At 36.9% G+C, this 12,805-nt stretch overlaps 1 protein-coding gene across 1 annotated transcript in view; it reads left to right on the top strand.

Moving 5' to 3' along the window:
- MYO16 (myosin XVI) overlaps positions 1–12,805 on the top strand; it is a 278,025-nt gene that overhangs the window by 126,461 nt on the left and 138,759 nt on the right. The window contains exons 15-16 of the mRNA XM_059465978.1: positions 740–857; positions 8,295–8,442. Coding sequence (XP_059321961.1) covers positions 740–857; positions 8,295–8,442 — 266 coding nt within the window. The remainder of the gene's footprint in view (positions 1–739; positions 858–8,294; positions 8,443–12,805) is intronic.

Here is a 12,805-nt window from a genome sequence, read left to right as displayed (position 1 = left end):
CCCTTTTTTCCTTCTCAGCTTGTTCATCCACCTTCATGAAAAGAGTGATGTCAGAACAACAGTGTATATGCACCACATTGCAATCAGCTTCAAGGATGCACAGAGGAAAGTTCTGAAGGGAATCTGTCAGGGTGCAAGCAACTAATTATACACAAAAAAAGCTAAATACAATGGCTGTGACCATGAAAGCCTAACATGCAAATGCATTAGTGAGCCATACCATAAAAAATGTCTGAATCTACTTTCCCCTGCATTTTTCACTAGTATAATACTAAAATAATTCTATTTGAAATCAATAATTTATGCCATTTCTGACATTATATAAAACTTGTAAATTCCTTTGTTGGGTTATTAGTATTGACTGACTGTTGCTTCACAAGCTTTCAAAGATTTTAATATTTTTGCGAAGTATGCCAGCTCCAGGAATATGACTCCAGTCACTAGTATCCAAAATACTTGTAGGAACACTGTAGTGAACCTCCTAGGTTCATATGTGAACCTTTCACTTAAAACTTCCACTATTCTGACATTGATTTTTTGGAATATGTTTATTTTGACCTGTCTCACTTAAATTTCTATTTTGGAAAGAAACCTGCCAAGTATTTTTTAAATTCCAAGATTAAAAATTATCTTCTTTTTTTCCCCCAATTTATTAATCACAAGCAAACCTTACAGATGCTTCTTGAAATATCTTCCCGTTTATTTCCTCTCTTTTTGCTTCTTTTATATTATTTTGCAGGTAAACTGTATCTTGGAGGCCTTTGGACATGCTAAGACACCTTTGAATGCTTTGTCCAGCTGTTTTATAAAGTATTTTGAACTACAGTTTTGTGAGAGAAAAAAAACATTAATTGCCGGTAAGTATCACTTAATCTGTAAATTTTGATGTCACACACACAGAGTGTCAGATGAGAGATCCCAGTGTGCCATGCACAGAATTGGACAGCAAGGGGGGTTCAAGGTGCAAGAAAGAGGCCCGGGGGGTTCGGGAGTGTCAGAGGAACAGATTTCACAGCCTGTGAATTGATCACTCGTCGGGAGTGAGCAGTGCCCTGTCCTAAGCAACCACAAGGTGGCAGGAAAAGACAAGAAACAAATGGACAACAGCAATTCCTTATATTTCCCAGGAGGTCACGTTTTGTTTTATTTCACAGATCAACAAACTGAGAGAGCTGTGTAGTGCAACACTGTGAAATAAGAGTGAAAAATGGATTAAGTTGTTAAGTTGTGCTTTTGTGCCTAGTATTGTATTGGGTATTTTAAGTATCCTTTAAATTAGTTAGTAATATAATCTGTTTAGTAAAAAAAACACCACAAAAACAAACAAAACCACTAACAAAAACAAAAAACCAAACAAGCCTACAACAAGTATATTCTGTAATACTGAAATTAGAAGTAATTTATTTCAACTTAGAGCTTCTTTTAAAACAATTAGGAACCATATTGTTGTTTATTCTTCTTAGAGGCAAGATAGTGTGAAATTCATTCCTGCTTTCAGAGTGTGAGTCTTCTGATCCATAGTAAGAATTCCTTACTTTAAAAAAAAAAAAAAGAGACAAAAACAAAAACCTCCAAAAAAAAAAAAAAAAAAGAAAGAAAAACAAGGAAATTGAGCAAACTTTCAGTTTGAGTCTGAAAACTCTCTCTTCAAAAGCAGTCAGAGAGAGCTTTCCTTTCTGGTCCACATAGGTCATCATAAAGCTACTCACTGTCAAAGCAAGGTATGTCTGCAGAAACAACTACACACAGTTTCCTACTTGCACTGTTCCTGGATGCAGAAGCTGTATGGCAAGACACACTTTTGGTCCAAGTAAATTAGATTCTGTTAGATAAGCATTTCCAAATCTACTCCCTTGTGTTTTTTTTGGTTTTTTTTTTTGTGTAATTTTAAATGTGTTTGTGCTTTCTGAAGAGTTTCCTAAAAAATTTCTTTGGAAATCTTTCCAATTACATTTTCTTGAGACAGTTCACTATACTCTAGAAAATATGGTAGTTCCTTCATGGGAAATGTCATGCATGGGAATTTGCCAACACTTTTTTCTGGTTTGTTTTATAATGAGTGTAGGATAATTGCAAAGGAAATTCAAAACTAAAAATGTGCGATTTTGTTTTTCATTTATAAGCTCTTGTGGGAGGAATGCAAATTTAAATATACATTAACATGGACTGAAGAGCATCTCAGTTCAGTTTGTAAAAATAAACCTCCATCTCTAAAGCTAAAATGTTATGGACCCTTTGTATTGTACCTATTTAATTTTAGTATGTTGTGTCTATAGAGACATGGGTTTATGGACAGCTTTACTCAGAACTGACAGTTTAATTCACAGCCACTGCCTATGACAGGATCAGTTATACAGGTTCTTGTGTCAGTTTTATGATACACTGATTCTGTGGTTTTATGATTTTCAAGCCATAGGCATCAAATGAGAAAATGTAAAGGTAAACAGGTCAATTAACAAATGTAAACAAATTACTTATCTACCCTGCTATTCCCCAATTATTTAGGAATTAATTATTTTTGCCAACTCTAAGGTAGCTTAAAGTTACATAATTTACGGTCAAGAGAGACATGCCTTGCTACAGCAGTAGAAATGTGTTGTATATTTCTGAAATTGGTAATTGTTCCTGCTGTTTGATTTGCATAGTGGATGTTGCCATTTCTTGGCCACTGCTAAGCATCACATCTGAGTGAAATTGTCCCAGCTTTAGACCACCATAAATGAGAAAAGAATAATGCATATTGTCTTTGGTAGGTTTCAATTCCACCCAGGCATACTCTGTATTTATTTGCACGATCATTTGCAGCAGTATTTACTGTCCTGCACTGTTTAAACATAAATGAATAATTTAAGTATGCAGAACATCTGATTTTGCTGAGCCCTGAATTTATAAGTCATTGATACTAATGGGGCTAAATATGTCTGATTTGTAAACAAAAACCCAAGTGGCACAAGGCTGCCTCCATCAAAGGGTTTAGGTGGTTTAAACTGCTCCACAGACAGATATTACAGGTGGAGATCTGGAACAATTTACTAAGGCAGGGACATGCAAAGTACGTGTGCACACTTTTATTACAGAGAGCAAGCCCAAGGTGGCACTCCTTGTGTTTTGAGGGGACACCAGTGAAGTTTGTGACAACTTCTTATTCATGCTGAAGTTCTTCTAGACCCTGGAAATGCTCTGACTTTTATCACATTATTATTCTTCTGGCAGAAAGTACAATGTTCCTAAATAAATGAAATGAAATTAATTAAATGTTCCCCATAATTTTCATCATTAAATTCGATTTGTTCTTTAGCACAAACTGCATTTCTGCCATGATGTTTTGAAAATAAGGATGGAGAGTTTTAGTGTAGCTCTACTCAAAGCCAGTACATATATCTGAAGAGGTTTTATATAACACAAAGTTTTATTTTAGAACAAACACTTAGAATAAACTGCAGGCCTGTGATTTCATTAAGTTTTTAAAATAAATTAAGAAATCAAAGATTGATCTTCTGGCAAAAGAAAAAAAAATTCCTAGTGAATTTCTAACTCCCACAACATAATTATAGAAGACTGATTTTTTTTTTCCTCAGAATGGTCTTTCAGGTAAGTTGATATAATTCCTAAGGTGAAAATGAATGCCTCTATACATTTCCTTAAATGACTCAGAAAGAAACTTAGGAAGAAAAAATAAAGTCTGAAAAATTTATTCTCCAGATTTTCTGCTTTGCTTTTCAGGCATTGATTTTCTCAGTCTTCACTTTTTGAAAACCAAGGACAGATTTTTTTTTTTAAATTTTTTTTTTTTAGTTACATTGAAATGGACAAACAAACATTTTCTTGTCTTTACAAATAGCTGTGTTTCGGACAGCATGGTTTTTGAGAAGGAGCAATGTAGTTTCTAGGAAAGCATAGCTGAAAGACAGATTTCACTGGCCACACTTTGAATACAGAATCTGCTTGCTGGCTGTGTAGCTGCTGAGTAGATCAAGTGAGCTGTTAAAGGAAGTAAAAATTTGTTTGTGCCTGGAGGCACAATTACCATTGCACAAAAATGACAGACACTGCTTTGGAACTTTATAAATTTTCTCCCTTTTATTTCGCACATAGATTAACAAGCATATTTCACTTTGTAGAAAAGCATACTACCATGATCATTTTCTTTATGACTCTTAGCACCATTAAGATGATGCTGTGTTTGATTCTTGCTGATTGGAAGCTTGGCTTTTCTTAACACCTCTTCCCACTGCTGGAGATGCTAGTTGAGATGGAATGTATTTAGCCTTATTAAAGTGCAGGTGACTTGAAGTACTTGGAAAAGGCTGAATTAATTTGTGTCATCTGAATAAGTGATGTTGCTCATCATTAAAGTTAAATGATAGATGACCTTTAGTAACATTTTTCCTGCTTGTATTAATCAATGAATGTTAAAAACACCTGAAATGGTAGTTATAAAAGCCTTAGTGAATAATATTGCACACAAAAATGTGATTAAAGATTTGCAGTGAACTCTCTTCAAATTAATTGATGGTTGGATTGGTTTTACTGTGAAATAAGTTACAAGCACAATAAAAGATGGAAATCATCCTTCAGGTTCATCTATTCTGTTTTACCCTGTAGAAATGACAGCCAGGTAATGATTGATTCTGATTAAAGTGTGTGTCTGGGCCAGTCCTGCCATGATTACATTGCTTCAATTTATAATGTGTGGCAAAGTTACTGGAGCCAGAAACATACATGATTTCCCAAGTGTGCCTTTCTACTTCCCATACAAGTTTGGGTTTTTTAGTTTTTTCTATAGTGTGGCAGCAGAGGATTAGATGGATGATACACAATTTCTCATCATATTGATTCCATAATAGCAGCTCACTACTACATTTTGTAGGATGATTAAATGGGCCAGATCATGTTTCCTTGCTTCAGCAAGTCAGAGGTACAGCTCCTGTCTGTCAGTCCTGCTGTCTCTCAGCCAGACTCCCAGGCACGGTTTTGGTTGCCAGCAAATGTCAGGACATGTCTGTGCTGTGAGAGCATAGAGGATGTCCCTGGCTGATGTACCACTGACCTTCTGCACTCCTTAACTGGGATGTGTCCAGGATGGTTTGGCCTGTGCAGAGTGGTTCTTTGAGACCCTGCATAGTTGTATTTAGTTCATTGACAGTATTTAGCTGCTGAGGCCTTTCTCAAAACAATATGTTCAGGATTCACCCATTTCGTTTCTCTCCCATCTATGCTGTGTTTCAGCAGTATTCTCAAAGGCTGTGTTCTTATACACACTAGTTCGAGTAACCTCAGGTTTGCTGTGTTTATTTCAACAGTATAAACAGAAACTTAAAGAACTTCAAAAGATAAGTGGAATTTAAAATGAAATGACCAGACAGATACAGATGATACAGCAATAACCTAGCAGTGGACATTAGCAATTGTATGGTGACAGGAACTGACATTCTGCCTGCTGGCCTAATGCCTCATTAGGCTGGTGCAACTACCTCTGATACACACTGTCATTCAACAAAGTGTTTCACTTTGCATTGGGCAACAGCTGTGAGTCCAGAACTGGTTCTGAAAATATTGCTTTAATCCCAGCCAGCTTCAAAAAAGTAAAAAATGAGAAAAATTCTAAAAAGGTGCGAGTGGTATGCATTTAGAGAGCATACTTCCTGCAGCATCCATGCTGCAGAATGCATGCACCAATATTTACAGTGACTATATGTTCAAGAACTACCTCCAGTTCATGAAGAAAGGAGTCCTGAATAAGTTGGGTGAAAGCCAGGCTATAGTTTAATATTCTCATCTGCTTACTGGGTTCAAAAATATAGGTCCTCTGTTGCACTTTATGCTCTAAATTCAAGAGCCTTTGATTGAGCCCAGGGTGAGGATGCTTGCAAAGACTCTGTGAAAGCTCTGCCATTCTCCAGATACTGAAAAGACTAGAGCTGCAGCATGGACCATGTCCATATGGTACAGGTGATCAGTTATGTGTGAAGAGAAGTGCTTCTGGTCTTTGTACCACAGCTGGTGTTTAAATATTGAGAGAATTTATGCCAGCAGCTGGGTAAGTGGGAACTGGCATTAGATTCCCATTTACCAGAAAGGCCCTGCCCTCTAGCTGCAGTTGGACATTGCCTTGTTCTCTTAGTCTCTTGCATCTGGAACCACATTGTGGTGTACTCCCAGGGCAGAGCTTAAGAGAAGCCTGTCCGAAACAGTGAATATCCCTGTCTCTTCATATGTATCTCTAAAATGTCTTTTATCTTGCAAAAAGGTAAATCAGTCTGAGGCTCAATAATTCCTTTGCATCTGTGCTTTGCCTCTTTCAGAATCTTTATGAGACTGAGGTTATGTATGATCCTGTAAGCTGTTTTTCTGTAGGCAAATCTCACTCAGATTCATCCTCCTTCACCTTCTCCCCCAGACTTCTGATTCACGTGGTGTCTCATTTATTCAGGTCATCTTAGCCCATGTTCCCCCTGGCTCAGGTCAGTGAGCCTGTTGATAACCTGTTCTGCAGAGGATTTGCCTCTTTGTAGCCATCTAGAAGCTAGGTGGTTAATCAAAACTATTAATCTCTCTGTTCCTGATTACAGAATCACAGAAATTCTAGGTTGGAAGAGACCTTTAAGATCATCGAGTCCAACCCATGTTCTAACACCTCAACTAGATCATGGCACCAAGTGCCACATCCAATCTTCTTTTAAACTCCTTGAGGGATGGTGACTCTACCACCTCCCTTGGTAGATGATTCCAGTATTTGACCACTCTTTCTGTAAAATACTTCCTCCTTAATTCTAGCCAGTATCTCCCTTGGTGCAGCTTGAGACTGTGTCCTCTTGTTCTGTCTGTTGTTGCCCGGAGAAAGAGACCGACCCCAGCTCACCACAGCCACCCTTCAGGAAGTTGTAGAGAGTGATAAGGTCACCCCTGAGTCTCCTTTTCTCCAGGCTGAACACCCCCAGCTCCCTCAGTCGTTCTTCATATGGCTTGTGTTCCAAGCCCCTCACCAGCCTCGTTGCTCTCCTTTGGACACGCTCAAGCATCTCAACGTCCCTCCTAAAGTGAGGGACCCAGAACTGGACGCAATACTCCAGGTGAGGCCTCACCAGTGCTGAGTACAGGGGAAGAATGACCTCCCTGCTCCTGCTGGCCACACCGTTCCTGATACTGGCCAGGATGCCATTGGCCTTCTTGGCCACCTGGGCACACTGCTGGCTCATGTTCAGCCAACTGTCAACCAGCACCCCCAGGTCCCTTTCCACCTGAGCACTGTCCAGCCACACCGTCCCCAGCTTGTATCATTGCAGAGGGTTATTGTGGCCAAAGTGCAGGACTCGGCACTTGGACTTATTGAACTTCATCCCATTGGATTCTGCCCATCCATCCAACCGTTCCAAGTCCCTCTGCAAAGCCCTCTGTCCCTCTAACAGATCAACACACATTCCCAGCTTAGTGTTGTCTGCAAATTTGCTAATAAAGGACTCTAAACCCTCATCCATGTCATCAATAAAAATATTAAACAGAACTGGCCCCAGCACAGACCCCTGAGGGACACCACTGGTGACTGGTTGCCAGCTGGATGCAGCACCATTCACCACCACTCTCTGGGCCCGGCCATGCAGCCAGTTCTGAACCCAGCAAAGAGTGCTGCTGTCCAAGCCACGGCCTGCGAGTTTGTCTAGGAGTATGCTATGGGAGACAGTGTCAAAGGCCTTGCTGAAATCCAAGTAAACAACATCTACAGCCTTCTCTGCATCCACTAGCTGGGTTACCTGGTCATAAAAGGTGACCAGGTTGGTCAAACATGACCTACCCCTCCTAAATCCGTGCTGGCTGGGTCTGATTACCAGCAGAGAAAGAAGAAATGCTTCCAAGTGTGTTTTTTCAAGAGGTCTTGAATCTCTCTCCCATCTTTCTGTTTACGAGGAGGATAGAATAGATGCTAGTGGTCAGATAGCTCCATTTCGGTGCGATGACTAATAGCTTGTCTCTTAGAAAAATCTTGTCAAATACAGCAACTTATACAAATCAACATCAGTATCTTCAAAACTAAGTAATTTTGATGGTAATGTCAAACAGTAATAAGTATGGTACTATGTTAGTTCTACCAATTCTAATGGAATTGGGGTTTTGTATGTGATTTGTATAGAAAACCATGGAGTATAAATGGTAATACTGTATTTTATATGCTCCGCTCAGATCATTTTGTAAGAAACATGATTTATTCTGAACTGTTGCAATGGCGAATGGTTTAAGACATTTAAGTTTAGAACAATCAGTGTAATTATGAATTTATGTGTTTGTTTCTTAATCAGCTAGGATTTATACGTACATGTTGGAGAAGTCTCGTGTTGTTATCCAACCTCTCAACCAGAGTAATTTTCATGTTTTTTACTTGATGATGGATGGATTGTCTGCTGAAGAAAAATACACCCTGTATCTCAGTAATTTATCTGCACACAGGTAGGAAAACAACTTCATATTTAGTATTAATACTTTTCTTATATTAATGCCTCTCTGCTGTTGAGGTCCTTCTTCTAATACTTAAAAATTTTCTAACTTTTCAATGATTTCTGAAATTATTTATTATGGAGTACTTGCTCATGAGTATTTAGTTCTGAAGTACATATATAGCCACTTAACAAGAGTTTTATATCCATTTATATTGTTGCCTTAAAGGAGAAAGAAATGTATTAGCTCTTTTTCTGTCTTTTGTGGACTAGAGTAGGTCTATTGTTTTTGGGTTTTTTTCCCATGTGAAAAGTTGTTTCTTAAGGTAAAAACTATTTGATTTATTAGTAACTTTCTTATGGAATATGTTGATTTTGATGAAATGTCACTAAATGTAACCTGATATCTCAATTTTCATTTTGATACTTACTTTATATCAAATTAGTGAGAAAAACAGAAACAAAAGTTTTGACTGTTTTGAACACAAGGAAAGGATTCAACACCCAGCACCTAAAATTATGTTTTTCTGTATGACTCCACAGGAGCTGGTTGTCTTGGCTCCCATTTGCAATCAAAGGAGGTTGAGTTCCTGCTCAGCTGTATAGTGACTTATAAATGTGGTTCAGTTCACCCAAAGCACAGAGCTGTGTTTGTCTTCATAAACTGTGCTGATCACGTTGCTTTTAATAGAGAGAGGTTAAATATAAAGAGCTGAATATAGACACCCAAATGTAGCATGTCTAAGGCTTAATATATTCCAAATGTTTACTATAGGAGAAGGTTTTGGGGTTTTTTCAGTAAATGTTGTGATTATCTCAGAATTTATTCATTCTGACTATTTTAGAATGAAAAAATATTCCTCAGTTAATTTGCATTTTACTCTTCAGTCTTTCCTAAGTGCCACTGAAATGAGAGTAGGCTATTTAGTGATTTAATGATCTTCTCTTAAATGAACTAACTTTAAAATGGGTATAGTGAGTAACTGTAAAAAGACCAATAGTAATTAAAATTGTGTAAGAAGAATATTTCAGGTTTATACATCTAAGCCTTTTTCCCATGGATTTTTTTCTTTTCTCAACTTTTTCGTTTTCCTCTCTGGCTAGTTAGTTGAATAGAATAGCAGTTCTAGATACAGAACCTGTAAATAGAAAGACACCACATTAATTTTTGCAGAGAAAGCTTCATTGATTATGAGTTTTTTCTTAGACAGAAGTCTTCTGACTAACATTGGTAATGTTTTGAGCTGTTACTATTTCTGTATTATACAGGATGTCATACAACACTAGCTCTGCAGAAACCTCAGGCTAAATTCCTTTGCTAGAAATTATTCACTTCAAAGCAGGGAGAAGAAGAATTAACTTCTATATTTTAAATTATTTGATGACTTTGAAGACCAAAAATAGTCTAAGTTCCTGATGATTGTTTTATTCCTCTTCTAGCATAAGTTGTTTGGAAGCACACAGTTTTTTCAGAAAATGAAACAGTTTAAAGTCCCTTTGCAAGAAGCTCAGACAGGAAAGAACCTAATGTAAACCTGAATAATTAGATTCAATGAACAAAGCTTTATCTGATATCTGATAATCATCCAAAAAACAAAATGGTACTTCTAAATAGATGTCTGAACATTGCAGTACCAAGCTTTAGAAGTAATTTATAGCTGAATATTTGCATAAGCCTGCTTTAATCAATAAAGCTTTGCTTTGCCTATGTACAGTAGATTGTATCTTAAATTATTGAGAGTGTTTGGGCCAATTTTTTCTTACCTTAAACTCCAGAGTGCAGTACTTCAGTGAGCTAGATCTTTCTCAGCTGATAAAGTTAAATTAGGGATGAATTTCTACTGCATCAAACTCACTCATGAATCAGGAAGGCAGGATCTGACCTCTTTTATAAGCTCATTATTTCTGGCTTAGTCAAGTTTTGATGAGATCACATTATTCTGGTAACATCCATAAGTGATTTTTTAATGTTTTCTTTGAAGAAGTGTAATCTTGATTCAAATAGTAAAATTAACTAGATAATAGGCTTTTTAAAACCTTTGGCGGCAGGTTGTTTCTGCCCAGTTGTTTTTTTCATAATTTTTCGCTTTCTCTTTGAATTGTTTAATATTGTACTTTTATGTAGAAGATTTAACAATCTTATTAAATAATGGCTATTAAGATCACAAAGTACCCCTATTTAAAAATTGCTTTCTTAAGCTATTGCAATGTAAGAAATAAGATGTAGCATGGGTTTTTCTATTCTTATTTTAGATAAAAGTACCTCAAAGATTTAAAGTAATTTTGTCGATATGATGCTGTGAAAGATGAGATTTAGATAGTGTTTTATGTAATATATAACCCTGGGCTGAGAGTTCATGTAAATTGCTTAAAGGGGAAATCCCTCCCTTTTGGAATCACTGAGAATCTCTGTAAGGCTGGGTAGGGAAAGTTGTTTGTCTCTAAACCTCTGCTGTTTGGTGCTCTTTTGAGAGGGAGATGGAGCTCAGAAACTTCAATATGTGTTCTTGCAAGCATTGTAATTGCTGAGGCATCATGTCAGGACAAATAGCTGCACACTTTTCATTGAGCCTAGACACAACTAAGATCTTAAAGTAGCAAGGGTTTGATCTACATAGGGAAGGATCTGAATGAATGCATCTCCCATCGTATCTGCATGTGGATCATGATGGATAAAGACAGAAGAAATTGCTGAAAGGTAAGATCATTTTTCAAGACTGAGCAAGGGAAGTATGTCAGAAATGAAGAGAGAGGCTTTAAGGGCAAGTCAAAGCTTTTTGATTGACAGCTACTCCTGTGTGTTTATTATATTTGGAAACTGGTTTTTATCAGCATATGGTTGATTAAAAAATTCCAAAATTTCTATTAATTTACTGTGTTTCAAAGAACTCTATCTTGTTTCAAAGAACTTCTTTATCTTGATGATGATAATCATGTGTAATACAGAGACATTAGCAATTTGAAATTATATTCTCAATTTGCTCTTGATTTGCTCTGGGTTACAGTTTTTTTTCTGGGTGCCGATTGCAGTCCATGACTGTAAGCAGTACTTTTGTGGTCTCTGAAGTTTAGCCTCACACAAAAAACATTTACTAGTTTTCCAGCACATTTAGTTTTGCCTCATAGTTACAGTAGGTGCAAATTTTGCAACCAAGGTGAAACAGAGAACAGTGAGAGAAGTGACAGTGGTGATAGATTGATTTGTAAATGATCTTCAGTGCTAAGGAAGGAAGGATAGGAAACAATAGCGATAGGAAAGAAAGTATTTTGGAAAAATATTCCAGAAAATAAGTAGAAAGTCCTGCTTTTGTTGCTTTGGGCCAATTGCTTCATATTAGTATTTCTATTTCAAAGCTGTGCCATATAGAACAATGTAAGAATGTCATTGTGTAATATGTATATGTAAGATACTCAAACATACTGTTATTAAAAATCATGTCTTTACATGTGTATATTTATATTTAAAAATATAGCTTAAGGCCACTAAACTGTAGAAAATTATTTCAGAAAAGATGGTAGTTTTGAGAGCTGTTCAACTTGATGTCACCATTTTCAGTTTACAAAAGGTTCCTATTTCTCCTAATTCATTGTATTGTAAAAACGAGTGATAACTTTGAGCTGAACTGTGGTCAGGGCATGCACTTCTTGTATTTGCATTATCAAACTGCTGTTCCCACATGTGTAAAACTTTCCTTTCTCCCCTAGAAAAATGGTGTGCTCTGCACTGTGTGTTCTCTCTGTCTGTGTTGTTTCTCACAGCCTTTAAAAAGCAGTAAAACTCTTCTGCTCCAACAGATGTAGATGGAACATCTACATCTTCATGTAACTGATGTACCTTCTTTTTCACTTTTTCAGTGCAGGCACCCTCTTCACTCTCATTAAGAAAACTTGAACTTAATATATGAAGGAGTAATTTCAGTAAAGCGATTGATTTTTTTGTTAAAGTCTGAACTAATCTGAATCTTGATTACCCGTGAAATAATTTCCCATTCTAAATTATAAGGCTGCTCTTCAAAAAAAAAAAAAAGGTTTAAAAATTAGTGTGGTAAAGTGAATGAAATAGAAAAGATCCCAGTAAAGAGAGCCTTATGCATGATTTTTTTTCATGTTTCCAGTCATCATCTTTTCTAGCAAGCACTAATACAATGTGTTAAAAATAATGATTATTCTAGTAACATCCCCACTCATCCTTTCCCTTACATATAGGAGTCCAAGATGTGAATTTTTAAGACTATGAGTAGTCTGTGACCACAGATTTCCTCTTTTCAATAGACTCAGGTGGCAGCCTGTCTATTTTCTAACTCTTGTAGATATGGACCGTGAAGGCACTGCACATTTCCATGCCTTTTCTCTTCCTTTTCTTTCCTTGTGTCTTT

The sequence above is a fragment of the Ammospiza nelsoni genome, chromosome 2 (genome assembly GCF_027579445.1).
Source record: "Ammospiza nelsoni isolate bAmmNel1 chromosome 2, bAmmNel1.pri, whole genome shotgun sequence".
Taxonomy (NCBI): domain Eukaryota; kingdom Metazoa; phylum Chordata; class Aves; order Passeriformes; family Passerellidae; genus Ammospiza; species Ammospiza nelsoni.
This window is presented reverse-complemented; position numbering and strand designations above follow the sequence as displayed.